Source organism: Cardiocondyla obscurior, linkage group LG01, assembly GCF_019399895.1.
Source record: "Cardiocondyla obscurior isolate alpha-2009 linkage group LG01, Cobs3.1, whole genome shotgun sequence".
Lineage (NCBI taxonomy): Eukaryota > Metazoa > Arthropoda > Insecta > Hymenoptera > Formicidae > Cardiocondyla > Cardiocondyla obscurior.
The window spans coordinates 9,740,821-9,757,686 of record NC_091864.1 but is presented as its reverse complement, the minus strand read 5'-3'; the positions used below and the strand labels follow the sequence as shown (position 1 = coordinate 9,757,686).

Here is a 16,866-nt window from a genome sequence, read left to right as displayed (position 1 = left end):
ACGAAGAAAACCGCACTGCGGCTTGAAACCGAAGACGTTTTCGCGCAAAGATACGAAGTACTCCTCTTTTACCACCGCTCGAGCAAATTGCATTGTCAATTATTCAACACGAAGCGACGGAGTGGTTGTATATTCGATATATACGCGCATTCGGTCTTCGGGGGAAGAGCAGACAAAGTCGTTTTTGCATTTTTCACCAACCTCACGGCATTATTTCCTCAAAGGATATTTCCAAAGCGCGAACGATGGTCTTCTTCGATAAGATGAGACTTCGTATTTATAAGACAAGAGCTGAATGATTAATTTTCTCTTATAACGTACTGCTTTCGGCGCAAACGCGATATGCAGCGAAAACACATATATTTGTAATATTAAATATTTATTTAAACGTTTATTTATTTATTTAAATGTTTCATATTTTTTATCGTTACATTAAAATATATTTTTTTTATATTCTTCTTTAAATTACTTTACTTATGCACGTAAAGTCAAGTTGTTACTAAATTCTTATCCTGTTGTGTCCTGCGTACATTCTGATGTACCGAGAGACGAGAAGTGCCGTTCTCCTAAAAAAAACCACGCTTCCTTAGCAATGTATTATATAATTTTTTTTGCAAGTAAAGTCAAAGGAAACGACGTAAACTTATTAATTAAGAACATATGCACGTTGTTGAAATAAAAGGTATATCCAAAATAAATTTTATTATTGTTCAAATTTATGTAAAAAATGATATAATAAAAACTATCTCTTTCTTTTTTTTTTGCACAGCTTAAGAAAAAACATCCAATTTTACATACGCGATTTTATAATAAATATAAACTCATAAAATAAAAATTGCGAGCTTTTTCCAAATGGAAGTAGACATTTGTTGTTGCGCAATTGTCAAGAAATCGATGTGAGTCTTAATGCGAATTGATTGGTTAGCTCCGTCTTCCCCAGAACTGCTCGTCAAATTAGTTCGTAAATCCAAAAGAGAACATCTGTTCTCAGCTCTGGCGAAGACGTGCCATGATTCCCTGCCTGTCTGCCTGTCTGTCTGTGCACCAGCTTGCCCCAGGAGTCGCCACAGATTGTACTGGTATCGTCTTCGGAGCGAGAAATTCCTCTACACAAAATCCCATAAATCTTTCCCTCTTCTGTTCCGCGTACCTACTCCTTCGCCGTGATCTCGAGCGCGTTTTCTAGTATGCAATAATTATTCCGATATCGCCTTTTCGTTCAGCGATGTGTACGAGATCGAAAAAACTAACCACGTATTAAATTTTGTACGGTCTACAAATGTACTCTGAGAATTAATCATATTATATTATTTTCATTTATTATATTTAATTATTTCATTATTACTGTACTTCTTAAAATAAGTTTCTTTTAAATTTGCGCAAGTCTTAAATATCCACGTTAAATGTACGTATATAATAGCCATAATAAATCCTTATTTTTTAGAACAAATTGAATTGTCACCAAATTAAAATATATTATTATTTCGTTAAGGTTTACTGCCGAATAATAATAATTCTACCTTTATAAGCATTCTATCATATTGTTTGAACCTACAGCCACGAGATTATTGGATCCCGTTGCATGCGTGTATATGTGGAAGGCCGAATTTCGCTTTGATTCCGGTATGCAAGGTATCGAAGTTCAGCCAATTTTGAACCCACAAAGGGATTCCAAAATCAACTCACTGCCCGCTACCTGATAAATGAAGGCGAAGGATCTGTGCTAAATAATATTTATGTCATCTGTCTTTCTCGGTCACTCTGAATTTGCATTATCACCGATTACTCTTCGTCCTCCCTCCTTCTCCCATTCCGTTCTCTCTTCCGCTGTCTCTGCAATGTAACCGCGTTGGTTTCTCCGCTGGCGTGGCAGTTTCTCTCCGCTCTGACATTCGAACTCCCATTAGTATCGATTTCTGTGGCTTTCATCACCAAAAACACCACGTATCGGTCTGAAGATGTATCGCCGCCGTTCACCAGGCTATTCCTTCTGATCCATGAGGACCTGCACGTGTTGCGAATCAGATCTCGTACAGGCTACCACTAAATTCCGTCACTCAAATGTCGAGGGTAGAAAATAAAAGAAATAAATATTTCAACGGGAATCTTTACGAAAAGATCGCGGTTAGTAAATTTATTATCCAGGCATTTTTATATTTTGTTTGCTACTTCTATTTCGAATGTAGTTTTAATATAAAAAGAGAGAAAATATTATTTAAAGAAGTCAAGCAATTTAAATTGTAAATTAAATAATAAATTACTTGAATTTAAGAAAATTTCTTTTAAAATAAAGAACGAGGAAAGGTGGGAGGGAGAAAGCCTTGTAGAACTTGTACTTTATCTTAAAACGGAAGTGGACAGGTAGGTGAAAGTGGCTGGAGAGAAAGTGGGGTTGAAAGAACGAGCTTACGATGTTGTAGCAGAAATGTGACTTACTGAAAGTTCTGCTATGTTGCGTTTTTCTCACGTTCACCCCCATCGCAGCGCAATCCGCTATTTTATCTATCCAGGCACTATTTATAATTCATATTCCTTGTTTCCTTATCGTAGTGCAGCTTGTTATTAAGACATCAAATGCATTTTCTTTGAGACATGAAAAATCTCCCCGCTGTGTCACTTTTTGACGTTCTCTTTCTTTCGCGTCTACTTCTTTTATATTAATACGATTCTTGTAATTCTTCTTGAATTATTGTTTCTATCGTAAACCGTTTTTTTTATTTTATTTTTGTATTGTCGCAAGAAGATCCAAAATATCAGTTTTAATAAGGCATAGTTAAGGCAAAACGGATACTGGCAGTAATAATTAAAATAATCGAAAAATCAAGCAGATGGGCAAACGTTCAATGCGATATATTTAGTTTCCCCGATTCATTTCCCGTGCACCTATACTAATACAACCTATAACTTAACCTTTGGGGAAAATTCGACGGGGCCGCCTGTTGCAGTGAAACCAGGAAAACAACCCGCTGCGCGGTTAAAAAGAGAGATTGATAGAGAAACGAAAGTCTCTTGCAGTAACGGTTGTTAGAGCAGCAGTAAAATGTAATTAGGGGTTCGTTCAGGCCTGCAGGATGTTTTCGTTCTATTATACTGCTACAAGGGGTGCGTGCATGATCTTTACATATTCAAGGGCCACCGGTCAACCCGGCTCTCTGCTCAATCCCCTCCGAACACTTAGGGGCACTTTACAATTACTCTACCCTTATCGGCTATAAATTTCATTGAATACATATTCAAAGAGTATCTTCTCATTCTCGTCTCTCCCTCTCTCTCTCCTTTCTGACACGTCTGTACTGTAAAACCCGCTTTCGAGCTCGCCTCCTTACTCGCCCTGCCTCCCCCTTATGAAATAATCATAGAATTATTATCTCCTAGCTAGTGACTACCACTCGTCATTGCCACGTATTTCCTCGTTGTGAAATCCCGCAGCTCTCCGCGCATAAATTGCAACGCTCTCATGCGAAGGGGAAGTGGCGACCAGTCGACGCCACACGTCGAGGGAATTGCGTTGGCGTCCGGTCGCGTTTCAGCATTCAGCTCACAGATTAATCGATGTAACTTCACAGATCTTGTTAATTATTAGCAAACGTCTCAATTAGAAACTACTTATTTTATTTCTTAATTAATATAGTTCGGTTTTAAGAACGCGACGGTAAGACATGCTCGTTAGAGTATAATAATCATTAAACTGTATAAAAGTGAGTTTATCGTTAGACGTGGAAGGACTTAAAAATTTTTTATTTAAGCAGGTTTTGTAATAAAATAAAATAATTAAATAATATAAATTAAAATAATAATACTGTTACGATGCAATCATTTCAGTGTTATATAAAGTTATATTTTTATTGTCATTATTTTCACTTGATTTTCTGCAAGAATAAAAACGTCGTTTTGCGTCAATATAGTATTTTTTTTAATGTTAATAAAAGTTATTTAGATTGTTAAAATTTATATCAGTAGCAGATAATGCGGATACTTTCTCTTTATTTCACAATCCTCAACAGCCGATAATCACGAAAAATTTACCAAGTACAGATTATTTGTACCTTAATTGTTTTCTTTAAAATAAAGTACAAATTAGATTTGTAACTATCAGTTTTGGTTTTATAACATATGTAAAATAGATTCAAAAATATACTGCAAATGCATTCTATTTTATTACTCATAAGATATGTTTTTAAAAGTCCATCTGTGATACTATGCGGCAACTAATTTAACGCTTTGTTTTATTGATCTTTACTTTTTGACAGCTAATTCGTACGTATGTATACGCACTAAATTTTTGGGAATCGCTTAAAAATACATAAAATTAGGTTAAATTTTAAAATTGTGTAAGGTACAAAAATTAAAATCTTTTCAGATACATTTTGAATATAATTTCGTAATGAAATGTCAAAATAAGAAAAATGGTAAACGGCGTGGCAATAATAAATTCAAAGGTTTAAATAAATTATTAAACAGGTATCCTAAATTACATATTACTCAACTCATATTTTATTTATTATTATATATTATTTAGTTATTTTTATTTATTTATTATTACATTATTATATTAAATAATTTTCTATTTAAAAACTAACGTGCATAATCTTATAAAAAATTACTCAATCTATACAATATAAAATTTAAACCAATAAATAATAAACATATCATTAATATCTAATTTTTCTTAAATTAAATATGTTTAGAAAAAAATTGAAACGTAATAGTAAATGGGAAATTATATATAATGAACAAAGCGGAAAATTTAGATTTGTTAAAAAACAAAATAAAAAAAACGTAGAACTCAATGAATATGTATTTTATTCAGTACTCAATACTGAAATTGTTATAGAGTTTGGACTAGCAGCGAAAACAGTAAGAATTAAATTAATTATTCAAGTATTTTACTCAGTTATTATTAAGTAAAGACATTACAAATTAAAACATTATGTAGTTACGTGTTTAAAAATAAATTTTGTTTTTAATTATGTGTGCAATTAATCGAGTTTTAATATATATTTTCTGTGTTTATAGATAACGCATGGTATACTCGCTCTTCACAATAAATTAGCAGCTAATCAAGTGAAAAATCCTTATATTGTTCAATGGCGGAATTCCGGGTAATAATTATAAAATTATTTTCTTATAAACCAACTTTTTACACCAAATATTTTTTTAATGCCTATTAGTAAGTGAAAATGTAATATGTATTTTTAAATTACGTTTGCAGGGCAAATATAATTGTTCTGCAAGGATATAATCATAGACATTTAAAGCATCTCGAAAAAGAAGCGAAATTTACAGCTCTCGGTAGACACGCTCTTTATCATCAACGGTATCAAAACTACCAAATGCTGGTATTAACGGTATTTGGACGAAAAGAAGAAATTGAAGATATCTTCGATGGGATGAAGCGTTTATAATAACGATAAAAAAAAAAAAATATTTTAATAATTCCTCGTAAACTTTAAACTATTTTATTTTAATAATTTTCTTTTTCAACAAAATTATGACTTACTCAACGTGATGAATTTATAATTAGAATTAAATTTGCTGTTAATATATTTTTATAAGAAGATAATTATTATATTAAATTTAATAATTAAATTAATTTTAATATTGTTTCATTCTTATCATGTTCTGCTTATTCGCATCGATAACTGATAAAAAAGAAAATATTATAAGAAGAAACACGTAAAGGTAATATTTATAAAAAATAACTTAAAATACGAAAATTACATAATCTTATTCGTTCTGTAAAAAAAAAAAAAAAAATTGCATTTCTTCGAATAATTCCTTATACAGGATAAACCTAAGTAAAAAAGCTAATTTTTTCTTTACCATAAATAAATTATCGACTACAACGTATTAAAAATTTACAGTTTACATCACGTATGCTAAAGATTTTCAGAATTAAACTCAGTTGCAGTTGGTGCTCATTTCCTACAGTGGAGACTGATTCATCCACTCTGAACTAGCCTGTACGAGGAAAAGATGTAAGGAAATGTACCGACTGCGCATTCAAAAAGACGATAACAAAATCATGTGGGCGAATGGCGTACAGAGAAAGGTTCGGGGAATGTTCTTATCGAGGTGCACGCGCGTTGGTCGCATTCGACGAGCAAAGAATGAAGGCAGGAAAGGACAAGTTAAAGAGCAAAAGGTTGCAAACGTGGAGTAGCAGGCGCCACGCCCGCCCCTCCATGAGCTGACCATGCACAGAGGGGGCGTTGGAGGAGAACGACTGGCAGTCGGCGCAGCCGCCCGCCGCGTTTTATGCAACCAGTCTTGCTTCGGAGCGAGCGAACCCACTGCTCCGGCCTTTGACAGACGGGGTAACGTGTGCCAGTGCCATCGTTATTGTCCGCCGTCGTCTGTCGGCCGTCTGTCCGGCTCGTGACGTGCGCGTCCGCGACTCCACGACGGCGAGAGGAAACCACGAGTACACACGGGAACAGCCCAGGAGCCGTTTTCACGCTCCGCGCTTTTGAGGCAGGTCACGACGAGGCCTGGTCCGCTACCTACGAGTCTGGAGTAACATCGCATCGCGGTCGTCTGTTTTTCGTGAGCACCGAGTCAGCCGGCGAGGCGCGCGTGTGTGTGAAGCGAGCGAGCGAGCTAGCGAGCGAGCGAGTTTGGCGCACCTCGACAAGGCGGTGTCGAGCCCGATATTAGTACCCGCTGCGCGCAGAGTGGAGTTGCGCCACACGTACGAGTCACGATCGCACCCTGCAGTGGTACAGTGTGGGCTCGTGTCCGCCGACGGAGTGTCAGTGCGGCGGGGTCGGCGGTGTGCTGACACACGGGTGCATTATCCACGGCTGGTGTGTGCGCGAGTGTGTGCGTGCATATGTGCGTGACGTGTGCGTAAAGGCAGGCCGAGCGACGGGCCGGCAGCGGCAAGCCGTGCAAGTGAGAGGGAGACGAGCGCGATGCGGCCGTGAATCCTCGATACGTGGCTGCGTTCACGCCGCGTGTACGCCGCACAATACGAATACAACGACTACGATAACAACGACAACGACAACGACGGCGAGGACGAAAACGGCGACGGCGACGACGATCACGGCCACGACGTCGACGGTCACGGCGACGTTGGTCGGGGAATTGCGTGCTCAGCAGCAGAAAAAGGCGCGCGCCCGCACGCGCTCCAAATTATCACGCATTCACGTTACGACGGCGCGTCTTCTGACGCGTGCGGCTTCCTAGCTCGGTCGACTCCTTCGACCTCCTCCTCACCCTCGTCGTCACTATGGCGGACGACGAGGTTCTCTTCGACGATGTTTACGAGCTCTGCGAGATTATCGGCAAGTGAGTAACGAGAATCCCAGGGAGGGATTGCGAGAATGAGGGAAAGAGAAAAAGAGAGAACGAGAGAGAGTGCGAGCGCGAGAATCTAGAGTTAGGGTGCAAAGGGAGCACTGCGCGAGAGAGAGAAAGCGCGATGCGATTGGACGAACGACGGTGGGCGGTGGTACTTTGAGCGTGTAGGTTGCGTAAGCTCGTACGTACATGCGTTGCTCGGCGCGGCTGCGCGCGTGTCAATAGCTTCTCTCAGCAGGGAAAATAGTACCTGCACTGGGCGCACGTAGAGACCCTTCGCTGAGAGCCACGAATTAAATCACCCTCCCCTCGATTTTAATCTATGTCATTTTTCTTATAAACATAACCTCAACTGAAATTGCAGCTGTCGGTCTGCCTTTGTCGGCCGGGCTGACTGTAGTTCAGAGGTTATCTTTCTGTCACCGCATTGGAAAGAGAGAGATAAACTCTGAACTAGTGCAGCCAGTTCAGCTAAGGAAAACGAACCTCGTGATTCGCACGGATGAGCTGAAGGAATTTTGTTTCTATTAAGAACTCATTTAACGTGATACGTTCTACACGCGTAATCTGTAAATTAAACGTCGCGATATTTAGCGGAAAAAGAAAAAAAAATGGCATCGCCGACCTAGTCTTGCCGTTATTTCACCACTCTCAGTAAAGGGTCTCTAAGGAAAACGAACCGAGCCGTCGCGTGTGTGCACTGCGAGTTCCCGACTACCTCCCGTTTCTACCTTCGTCGAATTTCATCCAGTAACTTGACTCGACTCGCCATACACGCCTACGTGGCGAATATATTAAATTGTTTATTACTTCCTTAGTTACGTGCCACAATGCAAAAATTCGTGGGCCGGGCCTCAAGTTACGAATCAATCGATGCCGTTAAATGATTACATATCACTGCATATTTCGAATAATAATATTAGTACAATTTTGCAAATGGGCCGCGAGTTCGTATTTGCCAACCGTTGTGAAACCTAAACTTGTAAGTCAGTAAGCGGGACACGCGGTTATTGATACTTGATACAGCGATTAATGTTTTAAACGAGAGCCCATAGGTAGAGGGAAAAAAATTTTCCGAAGGAATAGGAATCATACGTTTCATAAATTGATGCAATATATACATGGACGTTTCACTAAGGTTTTGACAGATTCTGTTATATCTTTTTCAGGATAAATGGTTCACTTGGCATATCGATAACAGCCTATTTGTCTGTCGGGTCTATCTGTCGATAAATCATTTATCTGGACTTTCGTGTGCCACGAGACTTTTCCAATTTACTTAGAAAATAAGATTGTTGCTCGATTCCGAGAAAAAAAAGAAAAAAAAACGCGGGGAAATATTGAGGCATATCTCTGTAAAGAAGAAAGAGCAAACAATCGAGAAAAAACAATAATTTAAAAATAAAACTTGTTGGAGTTCAAACAAAAATATCTTGTAAAAATAATTAGTATTTTACCACTACCAAAGTATATATTTTTTTTTTTTTTTTTTATTAGTATTGTTGGCTTAGCGACGACTGATTTTGCCGAAACGGTTTATTTGATCTGTTGAAAGACTGGCTTGAAAAGCCGAGATTGCTGTCACAGAAACGCAATTTCGTTTGTATCGGAAGCCAATACTTGATTTATCATTCAATTGGCTAACCTTCATGCCAAAATAATATACGCCACCAGCTGTGACTAAAATACCTGTCACAAAGGCGTAGGCCATTCGACGATCATCGACTTATGACTCATTGTCGGTTTTATTCTCTGCCCGCCTAAACTATTTATATCTCGCAATTGTCGATCTTGCTCGCAAACGATATGCTGCTATTTATTATCGCGTTTGATTATTCGTATGTCGGATTTCATTCCGTTCTCTTCCCCTCTCCATATTATTTTATGATTTTTCAAAGAGCTTCAAATATTAATTAATTGATTTGAACATACCCGCATTCCGTCGAAATAAAAATATTTTTATCTTGTTGCGCTTTTATCAATAAGAAAGATAGCGTTACATGCTACGAATTACGTTGAATTTGTATGATTAATTTATTTGTTTAATTTAATTAATATAATATATTGTTTATTTTATTTAATTAATATATTATTTATTTAGTTTAATTAATTTAGTGCGTTGCCTTAGCATTAACAATCTTGTCACTTTAAATTTTATCCTAGCGCGGTAATGAATCTTCTACGACCCGAAAAAATAATACGCTATTCGGAGCACACATTATTCGTAATATTTTAAAACTATTAATTAAAACCGATTAAAACGCACTTGATCACGATACTGTCAAATAGTATCGAGTTATCCGAAATTGAAATCCTGATGAATTAATACCAATTACATTCTGTCTCCATTACGGATCGAAGGTGCCGGGGCTCGCTAATTGAATTACGATCAATTTGCATTTCGATCGATCAGCGAAAAAAAAAAAATATAATAAAGCTAATTTTTTCAATATCGCCCGGGCAGGTGGTGTTTTATAGTTATTAACGTTCACGCGTTTTCGATTAAACGATAACGAGCGAGTTTTCATCGTACAAATCGGAAATTATTTAACTACATATAACAATCAATTTCTTGCTATTTTCAACTGTGTAATTAAGTAGAAGCGCTTTGTCGCGTAACAACTGGTGCAGAAGCGTTTCAATGGGGACAGTTCGAAGAGATCATCCCGCATACATATTCCTACACGCGGATCTCGTCAATTAAATTCAGCATCGGGTTATCAAGAAGTGGCGCATTCTTCGTTCGTTACGGTTAATTGAATTCGCACAGTCGACGCTCTTTTCTGCGTCAATTGAACCTAAACGCTGCGAGCTACAGTTCGCACAAACGATTCTTTTAAACTCGTTCCCTTTCAATCGACGGTTACAGGGGTTTTGTTCCGCGTTTAAGATATTACGAAGTAGCACACAATTGCACCGGCAACGGCATCTTTTACTTATATATATTTATTTATTTTATCTCGCAGTTATCGAACTTCCAGCAACAATTCGCAACTTTATAGAAACTTTTCTAATTGAATTCTCAATCAGCCGAATAATTACTTAGCGCGCCTTGACTTCTTTTTTACGAGTCCGTGGAAAATTGTACGCGCAAAATTAAATTATTCATCATATCAGAGCTGCGTTACTTCGCAATTAGGTTTCTAAATTATATGTGCGTCCTGTAAATAATGTAAATTATTAAATCACTATTGTTGCATTATTAATTTAAGAAAAGAAATTAATTTTTAAATAATTAAAGGTGTGCATGCGTCTAGTCGCGAATGTGTAGCATCGTGAAAGCATAAAATTATCACCAAATTTACATATTTATTCGTGGATCCTATCAGCTAGTAAAGAAAGATCGATTGTACTGAAAGTTGTTGTGGAAATGGAAACGAAGTTATTGAACAGGAGCCCTCGACGCTTTTACCTCGATGCTCCATCGCTCCGCTGGAGAGCGAAAGCACCGAGAAATCCCCAGAATGCTTCGATGGTTTTAAATCTCGATGTGGACACGTAGAAGGCGAGATACGAGGCGGCGTGTTCTGCTTTTACGATTCACGCCCTAGTTTTGTCTCGCAAACTCCCACACGATACGCCCTGCACGTATATGTGTATGTATTCGTCTTCCTTTAAAGGTAGGCCAAACTTTTTTTTATCCGTGAAATTTACCCTTGAACTTAATTAATTACGCGGATCAAGCTTTTATGATTTTCCTTTTTTTTCTGAATAGAAAAATTATATTACGTACTATTTACTTTATCAAAAATTATTATTCAAGAACACGTGTTAAAAAAAAATATATATATATATATATATATATATATATATATATATATATATATTCTGATGGATATAAAAATTATTCATAGATATATCAAATAAACGAGGGCTTGCATTAATTTATTTGCCGCGCATTTTATTTTTATATTTTAAAAAGTTCGCCTTTATTTAGCGTGGAAATGTTGCATTCTATTTTAATACATGATAAAATTTATCTGGATGCAAATGGGTCGTGAGATAGAGACAACTTGCTGTGATTATCAATATATAAATAGCTTCGATAATAAACCTAAACGTCAAGTATAAAATAAAAGTAGAAAAAACAGACAAATGCATTTTCGAAGAGGTGTTATTCAATAAGCTGCTAAGCATCTATATTCGCTATTATGAACGCACGGATGTTGCCTTCCTGTTATCGACACTTCGCTAGTATCGAAGATAAAGTATCTGCTCAGTAAGTTCAGTGAAGTATCGTTACACTTTGACTTATAGAGATATATTATCCTTGTATTAGATATCATTTTGTACCATATATAAGTGACATAACATTGCAATATCCGTTTCTCTTCTGGCAGCTCCGTATTAATATTATTATTTTTTTTTTTAACAAATCCATATATAATTAGACTTCAAAATATATAAAAGTCTAGGATTATAAAACCCGATTAATCGCGACTTCCGTTTCTCGCAGCGTGCAACACGTGTATATACTTTTTCTCAGCGTGCGGTACGTACGGGATGGAAGGGGACCAAAGTGATTCCGTCATGTCACATTAGAATACCGATCACATCGAGTGACGGCACAACGGGTACCGCCTTTCGCAGATCACTGACGCTGCAAGCGTAAGAGATTCCGAGTGTGATATTGCGCGGCTTCCAGTCCAGCCACTTGATCTTCTCGCTGATGTCGGTGCAGAGGTACACGTCGCTGGCGACTAATCTGATAAACGGATCGTTGAGACCTACAAACGCCGTACCCCGCTTGCTCAACGGGTCATAGATGACTTTCCAATAGAACCTGGGCGCGGACATGACTGCGCCCTCGGCGTGCAGATACACGGGTTGCTGCCTGCCGCGAATGTCCTCCATGGTCATCTGACCGTGCACCCCCGTGTAAACGTCGAGGTCTAAGCGGCGGCTGGCGGCGAACCGTCTAACGCTGGCCTCCAAAGAATTCCAGTTGCCGCCGTTAAAGCTCTGCCACTGGGGCGCGGTGTTCAGGTACCAGAAGGTCGATCTTTGTTGAGCGCCGTAAATGAAGTCCGCCTTGGCCGCCATGTGCCCGCGGGAAAGAAACTGCACCGACTTTTTCAATCGCTCCTCTGCCAGCTTAGTCGAATTCAGAATCCTGGCGAGCGTATCTAACTGGGTTTCGAATCTGTACAGATGGTCTATATCTAACCCCGGATAAAATCCTCCCGCAAGAAACTTGGACGGTCTAGAACATGCAATCGATAGGCGTATTTACCAACGATACGCTTTTCTCGTTTCAACTACGTTTAAAAGTTGTTTCTTCAAGATTGCGTTAAAGCAGCTCGTAATAAATATTTTAAGCTCATCATAAATATTTAAATATTTAAATGGTTCATTTAATCGTCGAAATATTGATAAATATCGATATTAAATAAAATTATATTTAATTCGTTGAAATTTATCAAAGTTTAATATTAAACGATTTATTCAGAAATCGAACAAAGGAGAGAATTATTAAATTGAAAGTCTATTAATTAAAAAAAGAAATTTAATTATTAAAAAACTTCACCTAGGATAACTCCTTTGATAATTCTCGATCAGTTTCGTCATTTCAAACTTTGTATAGTACGTCGTATATGTCTTCTCGTCGCGACACAGTTCGAGTGTGCGAAGGAAGGTGTTGCTCACGTTGAAACCAATTTCTATGGGACTGTGTCTATCGAGGCAGGGCGACGAGCTCGAGTACTTAGCATGATGCTCGACCTGAGATTTGCAAACTAGGGACGAGAAGTTCTGGCGAACCCTGTTCACCTCAAACACTTTGCCTCCTATGCAAACTGCCTCGGCCTCGTTGCCCCAACTTCTATTTTTGAGGTAATTATCTTTCCCCGGGCATGCCAGATAAATAGATCCACCCGCGAATATCTTCAGCGTTCCATTATCGTTATCCGGATACCAGATGGTCGCGCGTTTGCCATCCCGCTTCAAGAGCAACGGTTGAGGCTCGTTAAGATCACCAGTTTTGTACTCCGTGGAAATCGTGCATCCAACATCTGAAGATATTAATCGCGTTTAGCAGGGAAAAAAAACTGCTTGGTAACTGTTACAAAAATCTCGAATCTGATTGACGTGTGGATTTAATTTCGATCGAAACAAAAAAGAAGCATACACCAATCACATTCGCGATTTTTGCGATAGTTACGAAACAGCTTTTTCTGCTGAATATGATCATTATCGTGACGGCAGAACCGTGAAATAACTCTTGTAAATATTCTACGACGAAAATGTGAGATAAGTAATTATTACGGTTTACCAAGGCTAGACGGAACTGCATACGCAGCGCAACACGCGAGAAACGGAATAATCAGCAACATAATTAAACTTGACCGGTTGCATGTGTACACTAGCACGCTGGTTTCCCCTTTCGTTTATCTTATACTCGTTGATTAACGGTAAATTCACGTGACACATATTTGCGAAAGATAATTTTTTAATATTGATTTGACATCGGAAGCTTGTCCGATAGCATCATTTAGCAATCATGATTACTTCAAGTTGACGATAATATTTAATAAAAGATACTGCACGGTTTAGAGCATTTAAACCTGCAGGAATATAAGTTTTAGCTCATCACATTACTTGTGAAGTTTATTTATAAGCACTTTGAGAAAAAGAAATAAAAAATTAATTTATAATTTATTTGTTTATACATTTTTCTTTTAAATATTTAATATTAAATTTATAAATCTGTTTTTTTCTTTTATAAACTTTTGTTTTTAAGCATTTAGTATTACATTTTCTTTTATGAGTGACAGAGGATGAGGTTTACGAAGTTTAGCTCGAAGCAATAAGCAACTCATAATGACGATATACATGTAGAGAATAGTATGTAATATCATCGCGACAACGCGGTTTAAGTTTAACAGAGCCGTGAAGGGAGAAGAGTTACTGCCGCATTTGTATACCGCGTTTCAGTTAGCCGTAACATATATGATCCGTACGCGTTGATAAGAGCAACTACAGAGAAATTATGTGCGAAGTAAGAGCGATTAAATAGTCTGACGAAGGTTGTCGACGTGAAAGAGACTGTTCTAGCGGGTTAAACGTACCTTTCTGAGCGCCGCGAATACCTCCGCGCCAGCTGAAAACGTTATTTATTCTCGACTTTCGCTAACAATCCCATTTAGCGGTTTCAATTTCTCACTCCCCCCGGCTTTACCCTAGCTCCCATTACGTCTACGTGCCTCCAATATCGCAGAAACGAATGAGGTATAGAGATGGAATGTTAATGTCGGCCAGACGTATCTCGATAATGTAGTCAGGCATCGTTCCCGTCTCTATATCCGTAAACAAATGTCGGACATCCAATTATGCAGATCTGAAATTTCCTCGAAGAATATTTCAAACAAAGAGCCATCCAATTTGCGTATTTCGAAACTTTAGAAATTTATACCGACGGATCTGAAATAAACGATGCAACGATAGTCGTTACACGGCAATTACAAAACGTGGAATTATCCGTTAAAGTCTGGAATTCGAAGTTATATATATATATATATTTTTTATCTAATATAATATAATAAGTTACAACAATATTTTTAATTATTAAAAAATAAACGCGCACGTTATTTTACGAGTGTAATAAAAATGTTACTAACAAATATTTATTTGAAAACAAATTAAATTAAACGGGTCATAATTAAAAAAAATTTCTTTTTTTGTTGTTGCAAATAAATTCCGGCTACGTTCTCCCCTTTTTTGATATTCTGTTTTATAAAAGTGATCGCGCGACAGTTTTTCCATTAATGAGCAGTTGGACTATAAATCAGCAATTTGCACGCAGCATGTTCTAATCAATGACAAGTTGTGTTCAGTTAAGTTATGGCTTCAGTGTGAGCAGCGTGCTATCCTGGCGGATTTACCTAAAACTTCTAACAACTCGAGCGTACGGCGATCCGATGTCGTAATTACCGTTTTGGAAAGCAGATTTCTGCATGGAACTTGCGCGTTTGTATTAACGGGACCTTTCCTTCGACGTAACTTGTTAACGACACAAGGCAAAGTTCAATTACGAGAGATTCGAAGTCTAATTTACAATGGCCAGGAGGTCAAATGTATTCGACGACGGTGAGAACTGTATTAATAATCTGCACCCATGCAAGCTTAATAATATTCCATTTACATACACAATATTGGATCGTTTAAAAAATTTATTTTTATATAATAAAATGGTTAACTGTCCAAAATTTTACAAAAAAAAAATTAAATAATAAAGTATGTATTGTTTAATTAAATTTTTGTACAATTTTAAATAATTCACCACTTTATTATCCATACCCAGAAAAAAAAGTATTCTTAAACTGAAAACGTTAATTTCACGTGTAAGCAAAGTAATAACTGCATTAATTTAAAAATATAAATTTCAATCTGAAACTGAATCTTTGTAAATTAAAAAAAAAATTTGTTTTAGATAGACTAAAACTTATATATTTAAATTAATTAAATGATTTGCTTATATCTGAGATTGACATTCTGAATTTGAGAATACCTTTCTTACTGTGTCGAGATTATCAAGGGACTACTTTGAAGATATATCGCACAGCACATCCAAATATTAAAGAAGTAGAAAAAAGGAATCTTGCATGTGTGTACGCTTTCCCAAGCGGAAAATTGATTCCGAATATAGGTCGCAGTGATATTTGACCCCTTCTGGAAACTGACACGAGAAGTCAATAGCTTTCTATAAAAGGCGGATTACGCTTTCGTGCGAATTGCTTTATGAAGGCCTTAAGGCACTCAAGGGCCGTCTTGCAAGAGGGCTTTTAACAACGAAAAACGGAGGATGATGTATTTAGCAACTCGTTCGCCAGTACGCCGGAGATGACGGCCTGTGTACGAGACAGCGGAGGATTTACATAGACACCTTTTTCAAAGCATTACCTTTTAGCATATTATATCCCTATATTAAAAATTTACAAGGATAATTGCATTTCGATAAAACCTGTTCGCGCTATTTTTCGAATACGAAGATAAAGAGATTATTTCAATGATATTTATTATATATATTTTTAAAATTTAAACTAAATTAATTTTTAAACTTTAATTTAAGATATATGAAATTTAAAAAGCACAATAGACATTTTGTGAGCAAATCGCGTCTTTAAATATTGTTAATTATAAAAAAAAAAAAAAAAAAAAAAAAAAAAAAAAAAAAAACTGCTCGTCTATATTGATCGACAAATACAAAAATAGGCGCAAAAAAGAATATGATTTTTTAAACACTGGAATAAGAAGTCAAAATAATGCTGGTTAATAAAAGAAATTGGTAGCGCAGAATTTCGGAATAAAATAAGTGCATCTTTTGCCGCGAGAGAATTGAAATAAAATACAAAAGGAATTCTACGTGCGATTTGTATTGCTATTAAAATAATCGCACATATGTTTGACGTATTGGCGCACTATAACCATGTAGCACCTCGAGGATAGATGCTTGCGTGAAACGCTCTACGCACGACATTCTTCGTTGTGGATTTTCACGAATTCCACGAATGCACGCGTGGTTATCACTCGATAGATAACAGGGGCCGCTATCGAGATCGGTTC

At 37.2% G+C, this 16,866-nt stretch overlaps 4 protein-coding genes across 16 annotated transcripts in view; 2 read left to right on the top strand and 2 right to left on the bottom strand.

Annotated features, from left to right (window-relative positions):
- The window catches only part of Rh50 (Rhesus blood group-associated glycoprotein Rh50), a 119,939-nt gene that overhangs the window by 10,415 nt on the left and 92,658 nt on the right, over positions 1 to 16,866 (bottom strand). The window lies entirely within an intron of this gene.
- LOC139108207 (uncharacterized) lies at positions 4,216 to 5,454 on the top strand. Its single transcript, XM_070666301.1, has 4 exons — positions 4,216 to 4,506; positions 4,689 to 4,857; positions 5,017 to 5,102; positions 5,213 to 5,454. The coding sequence occupies exons 1-4, from the start codon at positions 4,385 to 4,387 to the stop codon at positions 5,403 to 5,405; spliced, it is 570 nt and encodes a 189-aa protein (XP_070522402.1). The 5' UTR covers positions 4,216 to 4,384; the 3' UTR covers positions 5,406 to 5,454.
- Cask (peripheral plasma membrane protein CASK) overlaps positions 6,250 to 16,866 on the top strand; it is a 141,484-nt gene continuing 130,867 nt past the window's right edge. For 2 of the 11 annotated variants that reach the window (XM_070661417.1, XM_070661415.1), the window contains exon 1: positions 6,252 to 7,293. In XM_070661417.1, the coding sequence (XP_070517518.1) occupies positions 7,235 to 7,293 (59 nt within the window). In that variant the 5' untranslated portion in view covers positions 6,252 to 7,234. Of the gene's footprint in view, positions 7,294 to 16,866 lie in introns of all 11 variants that reach the window. The other 9 variants (XM_070661472.1, XM_070661463.1, XM_070661393.1 and 6 more) reach the window with 8 other exon arrangements.
- Positions 11,186 to 14,298, bottom strand: LOC139105550 (uncharacterized). Its single transcript, XM_070661730.1, has 3 exons — positions 13,577 to 14,298; positions 12,833 to 13,316; positions 11,186 to 12,508 (listed from the first exon to the last, which is right to left on the bottom strand). Exons 1-3 carry the CDS (start codon positions 13,635 to 13,637, stop codon positions 11,839 to 11,841), a joined length of 1,215 nt encoding a protein of 404 aa, XP_070517831.1. The 5' UTR covers positions 13,638 to 14,298; the 3' UTR covers positions 11,186 to 11,838.